This window comes from Rosa rugosa, chromosome 2 (genome assembly GCF_958449725.1).
Source record: "Rosa rugosa chromosome 2, drRosRugo1.1, whole genome shotgun sequence".
NCBI lineage: Eukaryota > Viridiplantae > Streptophyta > Magnoliopsida > Rosales > Rosaceae > Rosa > Rosa rugosa.
Window position 1 is genome coordinate 25,281,013 of NC_084821.1, and position 19,703 is coordinate 25,300,715.

General features: G+C 38.4%; 2 protein-coding genes across 2 annotated transcripts; both read right to left on the minus strand.

The window, feature by feature from the left end:
* Positions 1-3,855: 3,855 nt before the first annotated feature.
* On the minus strand, positions 3,856-6,251 carry LOC133730579 (dual specificity protein phosphatase 1-like). The gene is made up of 4 exons (XM_062158140.1): positions 5,325-6,251; positions 5,046-5,192; positions 4,751-4,919; positions 3,856-4,293 (listed from the first exon to the last, which is right to left on the minus strand). Exons 2-4 carry the CDS (start codon positions 5,094-5,096, stop codon positions 4,106-4,108), a joined length of 408 nt encoding a protein of 135 aa, XP_062014124.1. The 5' UTR covers positions 5,097-5,192; positions 5,325-6,251; the 3' UTR covers positions 3,856-4,105.
* An 8,195-nt stretch (positions 6,252-14,446) lies between these two features.
* On the minus strand, positions 14,447-19,101 carry LOC133732828 (uncharacterized). Its single transcript, XM_062160418.1, has 5 exons — positions 18,768-19,101; positions 18,519-18,653; positions 16,484-16,570; positions 15,038-15,055; positions 14,447-14,837 (listed from the first exon to the last, which is right to left on the minus strand). The coding sequence occupies exons 1-5, from the start codon at positions 18,904-18,906 to the stop codon at positions 14,608-14,610; spliced, it is 609 nt and encodes a 202-aa protein (XP_062016402.1). The 5' UTR covers positions 18,907-19,101; the 3' UTR covers positions 14,447-14,607.
* Positions 19,102-19,703: the final 602 nt, after the last annotated feature.

Below are 19,703 nucleotides of genomic sequence, written 5' to 3' on the forward strand. Positions count from 1 at the left end.
AAATGCGACAAACTATGGATGATAATTTTGAGAGGTCCTCTGTGTATATATTTATTTCCAGTTCTATTGTGGCAGAGAAACACTTTGATCATATACTACCAACAATTTGGATGCATGTATACAAGTGGTTTAGTTACAGTCTATCTTTTTGGGCTTTTCTTTGTAAATATATATATATTTTTTTAAACTAGGTACTAAACATGATGCTTTGTTGGACTGAAGGAGAGCTGCGAATTTGATGAAACTTGATGGTCACAATATATATGCATGGCTGAAGACAGGTAATTGTTTCTTCTAGAGCTCTGCATTTGGTTAGTGAATTGGCTAGCATTAACGTATGCATGCCACGTTAAAGTAAATTTTACTAGCTTGAGAATGAGGCCTTTTTTTTTTTGGGTTCCACTTGTGGCAGAAACTGTTTTGCTTTTGATTGTTTTTCATTTTATTTTATATTTTATTTTTATTATTTTTTTTTTTAAGAGTATCAAATGATTTCACTCTTACCCCCATAGTGACTCGAACCCATGACCTCGATCTTAGGTAGTGGGTACTCTAACCATTGAGCTAACTGTTTTGCTTTTGGTTGTGTTTGTTGGGTTTTGGAAATGGTTCAAAAACGATAAGTCTTGGATCTTGGCAAGTTGGTAGGACTATTGTTTCAAGCTTTTTAAAAGTAAATATTCCATCTAGTACTCTTAAATTCACTTTGTGATGTTGATTCACTATGTATGAGAAAAGATCTTAAATTCCCTATGTTGATTCACTCTTAAAAGCTTTTTTTCTTTTCTTTGTAACTTGGGTTTGTGCTATTGTAATGCTTGATGGTACATGATTACTGATTGTAAAATTTTCCATATTAAGAATTTATCATTTTTGTTTTCAGCATCCTTGGATGGAGGGGCAAACCATTCCCACGTTATGAAACATTTGCTCATATATTTGGAGTGGACCATGCTATTGGAAAGGTCGCCAAAGTACCCGCTGCAATAGTAGAGGAAGTTAATGAAGAGCTTGTGTAGGTACAATTCTTGTACATTCGTATTGGCATTCCCATACAAAGCTATGACAAAGTCCCTTTATTGATCTCAGAGAATCATCAGGTAAATGCATCTGCATAAGCATGGGATTGCAACATGTGTTGCAATCCCCGAGTCTGTAGTCAGTTTTATTTGGAGTCCGATTTTGGAAAGTAGGTCTTGGGTTTTATGTATTTACGTTTTTAAAGATTTTTCTGACTGTTAAAATCGTGGTGTTGATGTCATAGGGTCTTTAGGACTTGTCTATTCCTAATTGATTTTCCTTAAGATTTGTTGGATTTCTTATATGGAAAGTTTATTTCCTAATTAAAGGAGAATTATGGTAGAATCTTTGGGGTCAGAGGTTTGGCCGTTGGTCCTTCTTATATTCACGGTCAATATGTTTGCATCTAGGAACGCAAGAATTAGTTGGTGAGTCTTGATTGTTTGCCTAAGATAAAATATTCACGAGAGTCAAAACACTTGGTCCATGTTTAAGTGTTCGTGATCATTGTTTCATATGCATAACTTCTCTTGAGATCAGTGGAGGAGCTGTGAAGAAAGGAGAGCCATATTTGGAGATCGTTCAAGTGAAGAAGGAATTCAAGAAGGAAGACAAACTTTGGATTAGTTTTTGTCTAATCATTGTAGCCGAGCTAGTGCTATTCAAGTTTGTAAAGAACATATCCTTCATATAAGTTTATTCTTATTTTGGGTTCTCAAGAGTAAGAGCCCCGCAGTGTTTTTAATCTCATGATTGAGGTTTTCACTACGTAACCAAAAATCTGGTGTTCTGTGTATTATTTTTGGTTTATGCCCAGTAAGGATTGATACGTGCCTTGCAATCCCCGTTTTCCAAAAAACACATTATGTCCTTGTATTTTCACTTGGCATCAGAGCAGGTTCTACAGCTTTTTAGTTGATCCGTGGTCAAGGATAGAACGTGAATATAACAGAGCCTCCAGTTCGATAAATTGCCCCCCTTTGTTTGATGGTGAAGATTACTCACAATGGAAGATCATGATGAGGGCATTCCAATACTCTCAGGATGAAAATATGTGGAATATAGTTGAGACTGGATGGGAACACCCCACCAAGGCTGAAGACTCAAAGAAAGTATAAGGGACATCTGCAAGAGTTCCTAAGCCTAGGAAGGAATGGACAGAAGAGGAGGCTCGCTCGACACTACACCAATTTTTCAATCAGACGACAGTTTTTCACTGTCGTCTGAGTATAAGGTTTGCTGTTGTCTATCTCAATGCGGTCTGATATATGAATCAGACAATACCAGAAAACTGTCGTCTGATAAAATTTAGTACAACAGCAGTTACTACCCAGTCTGTTGTCTGAATACCACAAAGAACAACAGCGGCTTATATACTTACTGTTGTCTGAATTCTGTGCCAGACAACAGGGGCTTATATGCTTGCTGTTGTCTGAATGTTGTGCCAGACAACAGGGGCTTATATTCTTGCTGTTGTCTGAAGGCTGTGCCAGACAACAGGGGCTTATATGCTTGCTGTTGTCTGAAGGCTTAGTCAGACAATATGTACTTGCAAATCCCATTGTCCATCTATTACTGATACTATAGATTTCTCTAAAAAACTGTTGTTTGTTGTTTTACTGGACAATGACTTTCTCGTTCTTTTAGTCCTTATAGTATTATAGTTAGATGGCTCATACAACAGTTTTTGTTAGGCATTTTGCGATGATCAATTTTGTTAAACATCATCTCAAACAAATAAGTTCAATATGCTTATTCCATATTTCCATACAACAAAAAATAAACTTGGTTGAAAGTTGGAATAAAGTAGCACAAATCTGGACAGTATAATTTCAGAGATGCCAAAAGACTTGCACCATACAAGATATGGTATACAAGATATGGACTTGTATAAATATAACAATTGTTCCATATATGGGAAGCAGTCAGCTTGCAGGGCCTGCTTTTCCTCTATGACAAGCAGCTTGCTTCCTTGGAAGAAATCAGCTGCCAACAATAATAACCAGAATTGTGTTATTCATGGAAACAAGAAAGTTCTACTCTGTTAACTTTTGCAATGAGAAAACTAAAAGATAGAGTGTAACAGGGAGTGAAACATGAGCTAGATTTGACAAATGAAAGGTGTATCCAGTTATGTTTTTTCTAGTTTATTTGCAATGACAATTCTTCTTGAGCAGAAACCAAAATGAGAATAAAAACCTATCTAAAGGAGAAACTTGCAAGTTACCACTAGAAGTAATTGTGTTCTTACCATTATTTTGTTCGAGGAAATGGCTCCAAGTTTATGTAATGCTTTCTTCAAGTCACGAGTGCCACTGTTGGTGGGCAACTTCTGTTCTCCATCAGTAGCCACCAGAATTGTAAGCTGATCATCAAAATTCAACGAGAGAGAAAAGAATAACATTTCCAAGCCTGTGTGCTGAACCATCCTAGAACTAGCCAACTCAGATCAAAACAATAGAAATGATGCAGACTGATCTGGATCTTACCACTATATATTCTTTGTGGATTGCATTAGGTGACTGGCTTTTTGAGCGCTTTTTGAAGTTGTTCACATTGGCAAGGGTCACTTCGTCAAATTTAGCCGCCTCTTCCAAAGAAAAAAGTTTGAAGCATTCCTCTACATCCTCTATCTCAGATTTTCGTATAACCTACAAACACGTGAGATAATTCATTTCATCAACATTTCTAAGATCTAGTTATATATTCTGTTTTGATCCATACATATCAACGACGGTTTATTCTCAAACTCCAGGAGATGAATTGAACTTACAGATGAATAGCTTGAGATGCAATGATCAAGATTTCGAAGCAAAGCCGTCATTGCCCCTGAAACCAAAGGAGTAAAAATTGCATTAGGAAAGAAAAATAGAAGTAAAAAGAGTAGCTTACTGGCTTAACTTTTTGAGTATGGGACTCCTTATCAGAAACTAATCCTAAAAGCTCCTTGCAAATTGTATTATGTCAATTTTACAAGAAAGAGATCAGTAGAAGTATACTTCAGGGGTTCACATTTTATGGGACTTATCAGTTATCAACAGTGTGCGGTCATCAGATCCATGATATACGTGTCACTACAAATGAGTCAATAAGCTGAAACAGGAATAATGTAGACAGGGAGACAAAACCTTCTGGATCTTCCCACAAAGCAATGAACCAGCACACTGCCACCAGATCTTTTAGCTTCCTCAATGTAATCGAAACACTCATCAAAGTGCTGTTTTATGTTCGTACTTGGTCCGTCAGAAACTACCTCAATTTTGAAAAAGCATCATAAAGTAAAAAGAAATTTCAGTTCCAGAAGTCCACCTTTGCTTGAAACAATATCAAACTTATGTTTTATAGGGTTCAGAAACGCTTATAGGTTCAAGGCATTAGATACTTGTATGGAGTTCTGAGGGATTGTCATGATGTAAAGGCTGGTGAGAACGGGCCATAATGAAGTGGGAAAAGTACTGCAGAATGCCTTCTCATGTGTGAGAACAGACTATACCAAAGGAGAACTATTTATATTTTATAGGAAAAGATATGATGCAAAAAAAATTAAAAGCTAAAGGATCATCCCAGCTATACAAAACAAATGGTTAGATAACACGAGTAGTAGACTGAGTGCAAGAAATAAGAAACTAGGAGACTAGACTAAAGGAAATTATCTCAAAAACATAGACTCTGGTTTAAAAGCCAAAAGACATTCCCAGGAAAAAAAAAACACGAAAAGAAGATAATTAACTTATTTCACCACAGCACAGAAGAATGTTCCCATCTTTTAAAACCTTATAGACAAAATCATTTGGATATGCAGGAGGCATTGCACTACCCACTGTCAAAATGTGAGTAATGTTCAACCTGTTTAGTTCTTCCTCGTCATTTGCAGCTCCAAAAGAACCCAAGAAGAGACCCTACAAATTGAAAAGAAAGAAGAACAAATGATATCCTAGCTGCATAAAACAGTGCAAAAAAAAAAAAAACAATGCAAAGCGGTAACAATACAAGTACTCTTTGTTGTGAAATTAAAATCTAATAACCTCTTCAATCTGGCAGGGGATATTGTCCTCTTTATAGTATCCCCCATTCATAGCTTGCAACAATTCAACAGCTTGTTTCCGAAGGTAATCATCTACCTAAGCCATTGCTAGTCACAAGAAATTTTCAACTCCTCTACGCTTACTGTCCTGCAAATCATTAACAAACAGAATCAAGTATAGATAAAGTAAAAACCATTTTAGTTGCATTGCATCAGATTCCCACAAAACCATATCCAGTCCCATACTCAAAGTTGGCATTAATCAAAATCCAAAACTTACGTTGGAGTACGCAGCAGATCTGAACTTCTTGATTCCACCGTTGGGTCGAACGTCTTCAATGTTGTATCCGATAGGTGCTTCGTAGAATAAGGATTTACCACTGCTAGACTTTTTACCATCTTTAGACTCCATTAGAACATTCAGTCATTCCTAACAAAATTCCACACTCAAATCCCTAACAAAATTCCACATTCAATCGTAAACTGAATCCGCTCCCCAAAATTCCACACTCAAATCCCTAACAAGATCAATATAACCCTAATATACACGATTAAACAATAAATACAGATCATATCAAAAATTAACAATTTTAGGGGAAACAAGAACTCACTGGTATGAAATTACAGAACCCAAAATCCATAATCAACAATCCAAGGATTCCAAGGCAAACCCACTATCAGTAGCAATAATTAAGCGAGCGAAGGAAAAAACAACTTGAAAAATAGTACCGTGAAGAGAGTCGAAGCTCTGAGAGGGGAAGAGAAATAGGCGTACCAATCGGAATCAGAAATGCGCGGACAACGAGCCTCACCGAGCTTGGAGACGGCTTTGCGGAGAATAAGGCTGACGAAAGCATGGTCGAGCTAAGATCGAGTGGGACTGTGGGACGAAGACTGCAGATCTGAGCGGAGGAGAAGTCTTTTCTCTCGTCGGCGAGTTCGGTTCCGAAGAGAAGAGATTGAAGCTGATTTAGGTTATCGTCGACTTGCATATATTAAAATCTGGAAAAGACACCGGCTTGGCTTTTGCATAGTTAATCGAAGGCAGGGGGTGAGGGTTTGGTTTTTTTTTCTCTATTTTTAGTGGAGACTGAGAAGCAAAAAACACAGAAGAAGAGAAGAATGGAGAGTTGATCTGGACTCTACAGAGATAAGTTAGAATTTGGCGTCAGTTTCTAGGAGGGAAATTAGAATTTGGCTAAAAATTTGAGTCAATTAACCAGCGCGCCAGCATATTGAATCCTAAAACTCAGACAACATCAATTTCAGTACATTGTCTGAAAGAGAGTAGCACAATAGACAACTAAAAAACTGTTGTGTGAATCAGAACAATCAAACAACATCTTTCACCAGGCATTGACTTAAAAGCTATCAGACAACAGACACCTAAAATAAAATAAAACAGCTGTGTGACTGAAAATAATCAGACAACAGCAAAAATAAACCATTGTATAAATGAACCTTGGACAATATTACATAATAACTGTTGTCTGAATTGACTCATTCAGACAACATCAAAAAAATCAACCATTGTCTGAAATGCTTTTGCACAAGAGCCAAGAAAAAACCATTGTTGGATTCAAAAACTTAGACGACATAATATTTCTTGCTGTCGTCTGATTATTTCAGACGACAGTTAAAATGGTTGCTGTCATCTGATATGTGTTGTCTGATTCCGAAATTGGTGTAGTGGAAATAGAAGTTGTGATTTCAAGGCACGGAATTCCTTATACATAGCTTTATCCAAGAAGGAGAGGGTGAGAATCAACCACTGTGACATGGCAAAACAGGCATGGGATCTTCTTGAGGTCACTTATGAAGGCAACAAAAAGGTTAGAGGCCAGAAACTTCAGAGACTTGCCTTAGAGTTTGAAAACATGCAAATGGGGGAGGATGAATCAGTAGATGACTTTCATGCTCGTCTTATGAATGTGACAAGTCAGTGTCACAGTCTTGGTGATCCTTTTGAAGAGCATCGGATTGTCAAGAAAATTCTTAGGTCTCTTTCATCAAAGTTTCAATCCAAACAGACAGCTATAGAGGAGACTCCTCTTGACGAACTTATTGGTAATCTCAAGACCTTTGAGATGAGGATCAAGCCCAAGAAAAAGGTAAAAAATATTACTTTCTCTTCTGTTAAAAAGAAAGATGATGTTGATTATGGTTATGTGGATTTATCGCTGTTGACAAAAGAGTTCAAAAATTTTCTGAAAAACAAAAAATCCTTTGGAAACTCTTCGAAAATTGTTCCTAACAAACCTAAATGCTTTGAGTGTGGTGGAATTGGACACCTTGCTACTGATTGTGGCAATAAGAGGTATAATTTGTGTGGAAACAAGGCTCTAAAATCTACTTGGAGTGACAGTGATGAAGGCTCTCAATCCGATGACAAAGAGGTAAATTTTGCTCTTACTTCCTCTTTTGATTCTAGATTATCTGATGTTTCTGATTTAGAAGATGATACTCTTGATGAAGAAACAAGTGAAAAGTGTAAGCAATTGTATAATGCTTCAAAAATTGTTCGAAAAAATTACAAACTTGAAAAAGAAGTTGAATCATTGAGAGTGGAAAAAGAAAAAATTGAGCAAAATTTTGAAATTTCTTTGAGAGATTGGGAAGAAGAGCGTGCTAACCTTGTTGATAAGATCAAAGTTTTGCAGGGTAAGGCCGGGTCTCAAGATTGGGACAAGGAACATGATGAGCTTACTAACAAAATCAAAGTTTTGCAGGTTGAAATAAAAGCTCAATCTAATCTAAATGTTTCACTAACTCTTGAAAATGAGAAGTTGCAGGATGAATTATTGAGGGTCAAGGAAAGCTTGAACAAGTTCTCTATAGGGTCTGAAAAAAGTCTAAAAAATGATTGGATTAGGCAAAGCTCATTGCAACAAAGAGGGATTAGGATACAATGGTGAGACCTGCAAGCCTTTGAGGTTTGTAAAAGGTGTGGAATGTGAAAGCTCATTAAGTTAGCCACAAAGTTCTTGTGAAAATGGGTCTGGTTCCAAGTTGCTTGCAAAATCAAAACCACGTGTGGCTCACCAAACACTTCAGAAAAGCTCCTCGGTAAGCCCTAACAAACTTTGTCAGCCCAGGTATATTCACAACCCCAAAAACTTCATTCCTACTTGTCATTATTGTGGAAAATTAGGACACATACGTCCTAGGTGCAATATGCTTCGCAGGGTTACTCAAAATTAGAGGAAAACGTTAAGAATTAACTCACCTGCCTCGTTGCAAGCTGAGTTGAAAGAGGGTCTGAATCTGATCGCCATGATTGCAAAGCTGGCTTCAATCCCCGTGGATCTTGAAACAAAAACAAAGCAGAAGCAAATCTAGATTAAAAAAGGTTCAAATAATCATTTTTCTACTCATACGGATAATCTTGATAATATGCTTGAGCTTGCTTTCGTTCCTACTGAACACAAATTGGCTAATTCGTTTACTAGGCCGTTAGACAGAACTCAATTTGAATTATTTAGAAGCACTGTTGGTGGATGCTCTAAGTATTGATACTCTCACTTCATTTGATCCATTTGCATGCATTCATGGTGTATGTCTTCATGATAGTATAGGTGCATTTTCTTTACGTTTCTGCATTGTTAGATTCAGTTTCTGGAAATTTAGGATTGAAAAATGGTGGTTTGTATCCCCGAGTGTCTGACAGATTATTTTGAACTTAGATTGACAAGGGCCATACTCTTTTCCTTAAATCTGTGTGCAATGAGGTACCTAGCCTGTTTTGAATTTGCTCTTGCATCACTCTGTAATTGTGAGCTTGAACAACATATTCTCTATCACTTTGAATCCTCACATGCACACATACTCTAAGTGGTGGTAAGTCATATTTGTTGGTTGGCCTGTTCTCAATTCTCATGTTCGAAATGATTCCTTTTTTGTTGCTCCTTGATTAAAAAAAATTATTAAAAAAATGATGAATGAATGATTTATGGAGCTTGGCCAGGCTATTCCCAAAGTAAACAGGCCTCGGTTGTGACGAATGATATGAGAATTGGGAAGAAACGGGAATGGTTTGGTCACCCCGGTGGATTGTGAAACTATTGACTCGAGTAGATGTGCTCTTTGGGATGTCCTTGTTACATCTAGTACCCTAAAGTCATATGACTTGGGAGCTGCTAGCATAATACTTGTTACATGGGTCGTAGTCTTCTTGAGCAAAAATGTTACTTTGTGTGAAAGGCCAAAAGAAAAAAATCCAAAACCATGCCCACACGGTGTTATAAGGGGGAATATAGTTTACGTGCTTACATTTGTTTCGTTCGTGAGCGTTGCTTTTCAGGTTTCCACAAATATTACACACCCCATCTTGAGATTTGTTCACTCTTCACAACAAGAGGTATAGAATACTCGATCAACCTCTATCTTACCTTGTGATTGTCCGAATCAATTCACTCGTGTGAACTTATTTTGTTGCACTCTTGTTTATGGTTAAGTGGTATTGCTCTTGTTGGAAAAGCTATGCGAATTAAATCTGTTCTTAGCATTTGGATACAACCCACTCATTGTGTGTTTACATTTCATTCCTGCATCTTTCATAACATGATCACACTTAGGGGGAGTATTAATACTTGGACTATCTTCCTCTGATTGATTCGACTTGGGCTAGTGTCTACTGTGCACCATCTATTTGTGATCCTCTTTCTACATTGCTTCCGCTATGTATGTTACCTTTGTCATTCCTATTCAAAAAGGGGGAGAAATTAGATGTGTGACTGTGATAACGTTATTCTATCTTATGCATTTTACCAATGTGTGATAAGTGTTTCAGGAAAAGTATGGATTGTGATTCTCTCCTCCTGTACTTGTTGAGGGGGAGTTTGCGTTGATTAGATGTGTTTTGTATAGGAATGCCAAAGGGGGAGATTGCAGGTACAATTCTTGTACATTCGTATTGGCATTCCCATACAAAGCTATGACAAAGTCCCTTTACTAATCTCGGAGAATCATCAGATAAATGCATCTGCATAAGCATGGGATTGCAACATGTGTTGCAATCCCCGAGTCTGTAGTCAGTTTTATTTGGAGTCCGATTTTGGAAAGTAGGTCTTGGGTTTTATATATTTATGTTTTTAAAGATTTTTCTGATTGTTAAAATCGTGGTGTTGATGTCCTAGAGTTTTTAGGACTTGTCTATTCCTAATTGATTTTCCTTAAGATTTGTTGGATTTCTTATATGGAAAGTTTCTTTCCTAATTAAAGGAGAATTAGGGTAGAATCTTTGGGGTTAGAGGTTTGGCCGTTGGTCCTTCTTATATTCAGAAATATACACGGTCAATATGTTTGCATCTAGGAACGCAAGAATTAGTTGGTGAGTCTTGATTGTTTGCCTAAGATAAAATATTCACGAGAGTCAAAACACTTGGTCCATGTTTAAGTGTTCGTGATCATTGTTTCATGTGCATAACTTCTCTTGAGATCAGTGGAGGTGCTGTGAAGAAAGGAGAGCCATATTTGGAGATCGTTCAAGTGAAGAAGGAATTCAAGAAGGAAGACAAACTTTGGATTAGTTTTTGTCTAATCATTGTAGCCGAGCTAGTGCTATTCAAGTTTCTAAAGAACATATCCTTCATATAAGTTAATTCTTATTTTGGGTTCTCAAGAGTAAGAGCCCCACACTGTTTTTAATCTCATGATTGAGGTTTTCACTGCGTAACCAAAAATCTAGTGTTCTGTGTATTATTTTTGGTTTCTACCCAGTAAGGATTGATACGTGCCTTGCAATCCCCGTTTTCCAGAAAACACATTTTGTCCTTGTATTTTCAGCTTGAAAACCTGAGCTGAAAGCTAATCATATTGATTTATGTCCTCTTTCCATGATCTTAGATGACATAGTATTTTTGAGAAAGTACTTGGAGTTCTTTAGCTTATCTCTCTTGAAATGATTCTATACTGTTGATATGTTTCCTTCTTGTAACTTGGTATGGTGAAATCCTTTTGACTTGTTATATTATTTACAGTTTCGCATTAGTTTGGGCATCATAAATTTATTGATAATATTAATATAGTAATTGTACTTGCTAGTATAAGCCTATAAGGTATATCATATTTGTTTTTTTAGGAGATTGATTTATTAAATCCTATGTCCAGAATTATTGTTGTAAATTTCATATTTTAGTTTGAGTGCATTTATTTTTATTTGGATTAATTTCAGTTTAGTACCCTGTGGTTTGGGGGTAACATCATGTCAGTCCCTGCTCTTTCAATTTGATCAGCAACACCCCTGTGCTTTCAATTTCAATCAGCCGTGCCCAAATTTTACTGTTCCGCCAATTTGAATGGTAACTTTGACTATGGGGCCCACTTTGGGGGCTAAAATGTCATTTCATATACATTTTCTTCTTTTCTCCTCCTCTCTCTCACCTCGATGGTTTCACTTTCTCTCTCTTTCTCTCCTCCTTCTCTCTTTGGGCCGCACGACCTTCTCTCTCTCTCTCACCCACACACTGCCACTGCCGGAAATCATGGCGTCCGGCCACCGATTCTTAACATCGCCATTACTACTCGAACCACAGCACAAACCCGACCCAAACCCAAAGAGAATCGATGATTGGCACAAACCCAGCCACCATACACTACTCGCCATCTCTCCCTCTCCTCAAGTCTCGCCGCCTCTCCGCCCAAACCTCCACCCTCAGATTCGCTCCCACACGTGTCTCCTCAAGCTTTCCTACAGCAGCAAGCTTCTGATGCAGAGCGACCTGGACAACCTTGCCGCTAAGTTCTATTTCCACGCCGGAAGCTTCTCGGAGATCTACAAATCAAGCTTCCTATCTGTTTCTTTAAAATTTTCTGGGTATAAAAATCAAAGCTTTTGAAGAATTATGTCACGTGTCTGTCTGGGTCTATTGAATTATTGGCTTCTGAATTATGGGTTTTGATTGGTTTTGGTCTGGGGTGTTATATTTTTTCGAAGGGGGAGAATTGGGTTTTGAAGGTTTGCGCTTTGGAATTTCTCCCTTATTTATATCGAAGAATCACTTCGATTTTCAATCCAATTGTGATAGTTTGGCTTCTGGGTTTCAATTTATATCTGTTTCGCAGTTAATTGGTACCTAATTTGCAACTGTGATATATACATTTTTGTGATTTTAGGAGGAAGGAGCCATTTTCGTCGAAATGAAGTGTGTGAACAATGAATTCGGTGTTGGTATTGTGACGGGGATGACCAGTCGTTGTGTTCTTTGTTTAGAAAGCAAAGGCAGTAGCTCAAAGAGCAATCTTGAATTCGTTTGTCTGAGGTAAGATGGAGATTGTGGTTATTGTTTGAACTTTGGTTGTTTCGTCCAGATATAGTTTTGAATGGTGAACTTGATGTGCCATGTTCTTCTGTAAGTTTAGTTATTGACGATTAAGAATTGAAGTTGAATGGGTTACTATTAGATTTGATCTTTGTGTTTATGTTTTGATTGCAAAATCGATAGAGGTTATGGTGGAGGATTTATGGTGCAAATTGAGAGTGGGTTGTCAGGTTTGGAGAGGAGGGAAGTGGAGGAAGACGACGAGCCTTATAGGGAGATGAGCTTGCTGGGTTATTCGGAGTTAACCATCGGAGCTTAGAGAGAGAGAGAGAGAGGGTCGTGCGGCCCAGAGAGAGAGGGACGAGAGAAAGAGAAACCATCGAGCTGAGAGAGAGGAGGAGAAAAGAAGAAAATGTATATGAAATGACATTTTTAGCCCCCAAAGTGGGCCCCACAATCAAAGTTAACGTTCAAATTGGACAGAACAGTAAAATTTGAGCACGGCTGATTGAAATTGAAAGCACAGGGGTGTTGCTGATCAAATTGAAAGAGCAGGGACTGACATGATGTTACCCCCAAACCACAGGGTACTAAACTGAAATTAATCTTTTTTATTTTTATATCAAATCTTTATGAGTGCTTGACAAGAGAATATAAAAAATGATAATAAAAAGAAAATGTTCAAAATGGCTGTTTTTGACTTATCCAATCAGCCTAAATATATGCCTACCAAACGTGGTATTTGAAAGGTGCAGGACTTCTCCAATCCAATGTAAATCAAGTCTGATCAGGATTGGATTTAATCCAATCCAATTCATGGTATCAAACAGAGCCTAAAGGTTTTTCGTTGAATGGGAGGACAAAGTTGATTCATCTAGGTCAAATATATGATCGTCATATGGCAAGATGAAGATTTTTTGTTGAAGAAGAAGGAGAAGGAGAAGACAAAGGTTATCATCATCATCAAAAAATGGCCATTGAAAATATTTGCACGGGAGGAGATAACCTCTAGTTAATTAATATATCAAATTTTTGTTAAATAAATAATATCTTTAGTAAACGGGGTTAACCTGGTGTTAATAATGACACGTGTCGTGATAATATGTAAGTGACAAAATTGTGACACAAAACACAGAAATCTGGGACAGATGATTTCCTCCCCCATACACTTGCCCACTTGCTTCTTCTCATAAGATTTTTCTAATTTATTCTCATATATTCATCACAAGCCAGAATAGGCCGTTACATACCCTTCCGTTGCCATTTAAGGACATAGACAGACAAGAAGATAGTGTTAGTATCCACAGTGGTACATAGAAATAAACATACTCATTATACATTCAAATACGTAGTGGTAGCGGGGATCCTCCATTGGTACTACGCCGAAGACGCTAGAGATCTAGGTTCCTAATACAAGGAAAATTATTGTAATTAGATAAAAAAAAAAGCTAAAAACATAGGGTTGGGCCAAAAGCCTAAACCCTAGCCCAAATTAACAATAGACTAGGGCAGAACCTCAGCCTAAAACTTGAGGCCCAATAGGGTAGTCACCAAGGAGATCACCCAGGCCCATCATCCTGGTTCGGGCAAGTCCACCAGCTCCTCCCATCACCCCCGTCGTACATCACAGTCTGGCCAAGTTCCGTCCAACCCACGTCGCTACGATTCGCACCGCCACGCCATCTCAGTTCCGCGATCCAAAACGTCCTAACCCACGCCGCCGCAACCTGCATCACCACAGAACACCATCCCTGATCCAGGCCTCGCAATCCCCCACCGCCATCGATCCAAGAAGAACCCATTAACAAGGTTCGATTACCACCCTGTGTATCGCACGACCACCGCCTTCACCACCGAACCATCTGACAAAACCCGAGAAAATCCCTCCGACGAAGTCCCATGGGCAATAGATCTCTCGTCCAGCAGCAAACCCCAAGACGACGGCGAGGCCGGAGGCTAGTCCCGACATCCGGCGCCGCCGGACGAGAAATTGGAGAGCCCAGCCTAGGGTTTCTCAAGGTGAGAGATAAAAAAGCTATATTTTAATTTCTCTCAACTTATATAAGAACAAAAGAACCCAAAATATAACATAGCTGAATTTTTCTAATTTCTTCTCTCAACTTATATAATAACAAAAAACCCAAAACACAACATAAGTGAATTAAAATAAAAACATTTGACATACTCATAGCGTGAAAAGGCTAGAAATACAACAAACTAGCCCAGAAAATGACAAAGCCCCATAATTTTGTTGATAGCTTACGAAACACGTTGCTTTTTCTTGGGACATTCTGGGTCACCATCCTAGTGGTCACTTCCCCGACAACAATTAAAATAATACTTGCGGATAGCAAATCCCTCCCACTTTTGACCAGGGTGGCCATCCTTGGTACCACAACACTTACAAGCTCTGTCATAACCACGAGGAAGAGTTATGTGATGTGGCAAATGAATCAAGTAGGGGCAGCTTGCAGCATAGTGAGATACGGTCTGACCACAAAGCTCACATCTTGCAAGAGGTCCGTCAAACCCGTCATCAGCAAGAGAAATTCTTAGGTGGGGGTTTCCCCACCACGTGTCTTTACGGCCCCCCAATCAAAAGAGAGGAAATTTTCTATCTTTTCCAAAACTACCCCTGCTCCCTGAAGTGCAATACCCAAAACACCCCCCTGCTGGGCAGTGATTGGCCCTCCCCACCACGTGTCCGTGCGGGTGCCCTACGCAAGATTCTCTCCATCAGCAAATGGTACTCCTGCATAGTATTTGCTATCTAGATCAGTTTGTTATTGTTAATATACATAATTGTATGGTTATAAAACATTTAGCCAACTTCGATACTCAGGCAAATATTCCAAGCACAACAAGCGTCCAAGAAATGACATATCAAATAAGTCATTTCACTTCCACCCTTTGAGTGTTTTCAATCGAAGTATCTTTGACCCAAAAAAAAAAGAAAAAAGAAGCCATTTCACATTTATATTATCTTTTACTAGTGAGATCTTTGTTAAATAATGCAAACAGAAAAGACACTATTTACTTGGTAGCACATGCAATAATAAATTTGGGTCAATTTTAATCCACCTCCTCGAACTTTACACCAAAAATCATCTGTTCTTGTGCTTTTGATTTCATCAATGATACTCCTATGCTCTCCAATTTCACTTAATTTACAACTGCTTGTGTTTCCATCAAATTAGCAACTAAATGCTGACACGTATGTGGGGGACCCCACTTGGCAAGCGTCATTAGGTAAACTTTTAGCAGTGCACAAGACTCACCATGTCAGCACCAGGTTTTGAATATTAACCTGATGTGAACACATTGCAAAAGTTGACTTGATGAGGCTCACAACATCAGCGCTAAGGTGCCCAACACACGTCAGTATTTACGAGTTCATTTGATGGAAGCATAAACGGCTGGACTATGTGAAATGTAGGAGTATCATTGATGAAACTGACGCACAGGTATAAAAGGGATTTTGAGTGTAAAGCTAGAGGAGATGAGATGAAATTTTCCTAGAATCCTAATCTATTTCTAAAAATTATTTCCAAATATAATCAAGTTAGCAAACTGTTTTGCAAAAACGAAATTTAGTACATACCAATAGAGAGAAAGAGAGAGAGGATTCTCATACACAAACCAATTAAAAAAAAAGGGTTATTATCACAAATGGTACCTAAACTTATCTTCTATTTTATCGATGGTACCTGAACTTCAATTTTGATCACAACCAGTACCCGAACTTTTCGATTTCATTCTAAATGGTACCTAAGGCCACCTTCGGTCACTATTCCGGCCAAAAAAGCCAAATCTAAAAAAAAAAAAAAAACAAGTTCAAGGCAAGTCTATTACCAAAAAATCATCACTATATATGATTGCAACCCTTGAAATCATCAAAAATCATCACTATGATTGCCTCCCATGCCGTTTTTAGTCGGAATAGTGACCGGAGGTGGCTCTAGGTACCATTTAAAATGAAATCGAAAAGTTCGGGTACTGGTTGTGATCAAAATTGAAGTTCAGGTACCATCGATAAGATTGAGGTATAGTTCAGGTACCATTTGTGATAATAACCCAAAAAAAAAAAACACTTTTTTCCCCAACGTACAACACGGAGCCCAAGCAAGAATTTGTCATATAATATTCCTTGAAAACCCCAAGACAGAAGCCAAAAGCATACCATATATGTGAAGGAGCATATCATCATCTGATTCATCTTCCCAACTCCTTGCAGGAGGATTATCTGTACTTTTACCACTACCACCAGCTGTTAACAAACATATCAATATTAAGTCATTGAAGAATATTAACAGACAACCTCTAGGCAAACCTAAATTGAGATTGAGGGACTCGAGTGCTGACTGTAATTCTGTTGGGAATTAAGGAACCTCAAGCCCCCTAGAAGGGGGAACAGCAAACCAGTTCTTCCACCAAAAAAAAAAAACCATGCATGAAGTTGTAAGATTAAGCCAAAAACACAAATGCCTGGCAACTGGGTAAGAAAAGCATATAGGGCAAACATACTGACTCATACAGTGAGTATATTATAAGCCTAAACTTTCCTGTTCTCACATTGAAATACATCAAAGGAACAAGAAAAGACAAATTACTGCTTAAAGCTTAGTAACAGTACAGTATCATAGTGCACAGTAGCTGGCACATGTAAGAAAGAGAGAAGGTGGGATTGAAAACTCCAACCTGTATGTATTGTCAAAATGGTTAAGTAAATCGGCATAAAGCAGGCATGACCCAACGCCACTCATGGCCCAATGAGCTCAACAGGAGTAAATGGTTGGTTGCAGCGGTACCAATATACCCACTACATAGAGACTGGCATCATGGACCAGGTGGGATAGCCGAGGAAGTAACTCCTAGCTCAAATTGGCAACTATCCTACTCATATCTGAAGCAAATTCCACAATCAAATGTTCCAAACCTTGATATGGGTGAGTATGGCGGGGCGCCAGACGGTTAAACAGAAAAGTAAAGTCATTTTTCACACAACAGTCTATGGAGTCATTTTCACAAGTACCCCATTCTCCTCTTGGATGTTGAATTATGTGCTAAAGGTTACATAATTGTCCCCTTCATTAAGAAGACTGTTGTGCGGACTACAGTTCCAGCCAATGAATGATTTCCCAGTGCAATTAGTTTTTGTTGCCTTTTGTACCTCGTAGGTCAGAGAAAGGGAAAAGGCATCACTGCCTATAACCAATAGGAAGTAGTTATTATTCCTATATAAAGAGGTTAGGCTCAGAATCAATAGAAAACAGCAGGAGCAGAACACAGGCTGCTGAGGATACCACTCCAATTTGAGAGTCATGGGATTCCATTCACAAGGAGAGAGAGTGAGGCCAAGCAAGGCAATCAAGTACTGTGGCACATGCTGCAAGGAAGAGGGAATTCCTCTCCAATGGGAGACTTACAGAATACCCCTCCAAGGAGAGAGTGAGGGAGAATAGAGCGACTAGCAAAAGGCAAGCAGCAGGAGTGGCAGTCAGGATGCCAAGAATACCACTGCAATGAGAGTGATGAAATTCCACTTCAAGGAGAAACTGAGGAGAAAGCTCTGCAGTAGAGAGTGGTAGATTACCACTCAAAGGTTGAGTGAAGGAGTTCCAGGAATATTGGAGGGCAAAGTGCCCAGGATATTGGTGGTGTTCCTGTCTCTATGTTTGATTCTCTATTAGCTGTGTTTTAGTTGATTTTGATTTCCTAATTCTAACCGATCACAACAAAGGAACTTGTTCCAAAAGTAAATATATTCTGGAGAATTTTCACAAAAAAAAAAAAAAAAAGATTAAATACTTGTTACTCCTCAAACTTTTCCCTGAAAAACAATTTAGTCCCTCGCCTTTCAAATTAAACTGGATAGTCCTTATTCTCTTTAATTCTCACACAACAGGTCCAAAACAGGTCTAAAATGACTATTATACCCCTGAGATCCTTTTTTTTATTATTTTTTTTCTCTTTTTAATTTTTTTTTTTCTGGTTCTCTCTCTCTCTCTCTCCTCTCTATCTCTCTTTGGGATTCAGGATCCTTTGCCATGGCCTTCATGACAAGACCCATAAATGCTCCGACTACTCCTGCAACTCATCTTCTTCATGTCTCCTTCTTGATTTTATCTCCTTCACATGAAAATCAAGCAATTAAGTTGCTGGGTTTCAATTTGACAGAAAATTGAATATTGATTAAATAAGATGCAAAAGCATACCTTCAATATTGATCTCCGGGTCCTTATCGATCTGCTGGGTTGGATTCTCGCCCTGACCGTGACCATGACCATGACCGTAACCTGATTTCACGTATCTGAATTTCTCCTGCCAGTCTTCCACCGTCAGTACTCCTCCTACATAAACCACAAGTAAAAATATTCAAAGGAAGAATCATACACACAAATATAAGGTATAAAAGAAACAACATAACCAAACAATTGAAATTCCAGATAATAACACAAGCACACCTTGAATATTGATCTCCCGGGGCCTAGAGATTTGCAGGGAATTCGAACTCTTCTGGCTCAGGTCGGATCTTAATTTCAAAATGACTTCTTCCACCTTGACTTCTCGTGCTCCCCTGCTGTAGCTAATCTGCGTGGGCATGGTGTGGAAGGCTTGGTTTTGTATTGATGGAGAGACGGGTTTAGTTGCAGGAAGAAAAGGATGGAACAAAAACTAAATCCTGCCGTAACTCGGTAGTGTGAGGAATTGAGGATCCTGTCCCTTTTTATGGGTCTTGCTTCTGCAGCGACAAAAACTCGCCGTAAATAAGTTTTTTTTTTTTTTTTTAGGGTCTTGCTAAATAAACCCAGCATAAATAAACCCTTTGATCATCTTTTTAAAAAAAATGAAGAAAAAAATACTCAGCAAATATCTATGTATATCTAGCATAAAAAAAAATTGTCCTATATTTCCGGTTTTACCCTTACCTTTTCAAAAAGCCTTCTAGCCGTACCCAACTTCCTTCCCCGACTGTTTTTTTTTTTCTTTGATCTGGTCCTTCCCCAACTCTGCATCAAATTTTCTTGGTGGCTTTCTTGACTATCACTCTCCACTGGGTAGTTTAACTTTTTCATCGTTTAGAATATTGGGTTTCTGAGTTGTTTCATAGGGTTGCGAACAATAATTGTTTGGAATTGCAAAACTAGTTAAAGAAAATAAAGAATGATGGTGGGTTCAATCAACACCATGAAACCATGAATATAATTATCATCTGGTAGCAAAAGAGAAACTAAGCCAACTGCCCAGGCAGGAGAGAGGGAGAGAGAGAAAGATCATAAAAGGGTAGTTAATTGAGCCGTCGCTCATCATGCGGTCGCAACGATCGCTGTCGCAAAGGAGGCTGCGGAGGTCTGATTTTCGCAGTTCTGACCTCATATTAATGTTCACTAATAGAATTG

Bases quoted from the DNA above. Each gene is read 5' to 3' on its own strand.
- LOC133732828 (XM_062160418.1), bottom strand. From the start codon at position 18,906: ATGCCCACGCAGATTAGCTACAGCAGGGGAGCACGAGAAGTCAAGGTG. The intron at 18,654-18,767 runs GTGTGCTTGTGT...TGGTTTATGTAG, and splicing joins CCGGGAGATCAATATTCAAG to GAGGAGTACTGACGGTGGAA. The intron at 16,571-18,518 runs GTATGCTTTTGC...GTTTGTTAACAG, and splicing joins CCCGGAGATCAATATTGAAG to CTGGTGGTAGTGGTAAAAGT.
- LOC133730579 (XM_062158140.1), bottom strand. From the start codon at position 5,096: ATGAATGGGGGATACTATAAAGAGGACAATATCCCCTGCCAGATTGAA. The intron at 4,920-5,045 runs GTTATTAGATTT...TTCAATTTGTAG, and splicing joins TCCCCTGCCAGATTGAAGAG to GGTCTCTTCTTGGGTTCTTT. The intron at 4,294-4,750 runs GTTAATTATCTT...TTTTTACTTTAT, and splicing joins TCTGTGCTGTGGTGAAATAA to GATGCTTTTTCAAAATTGAG.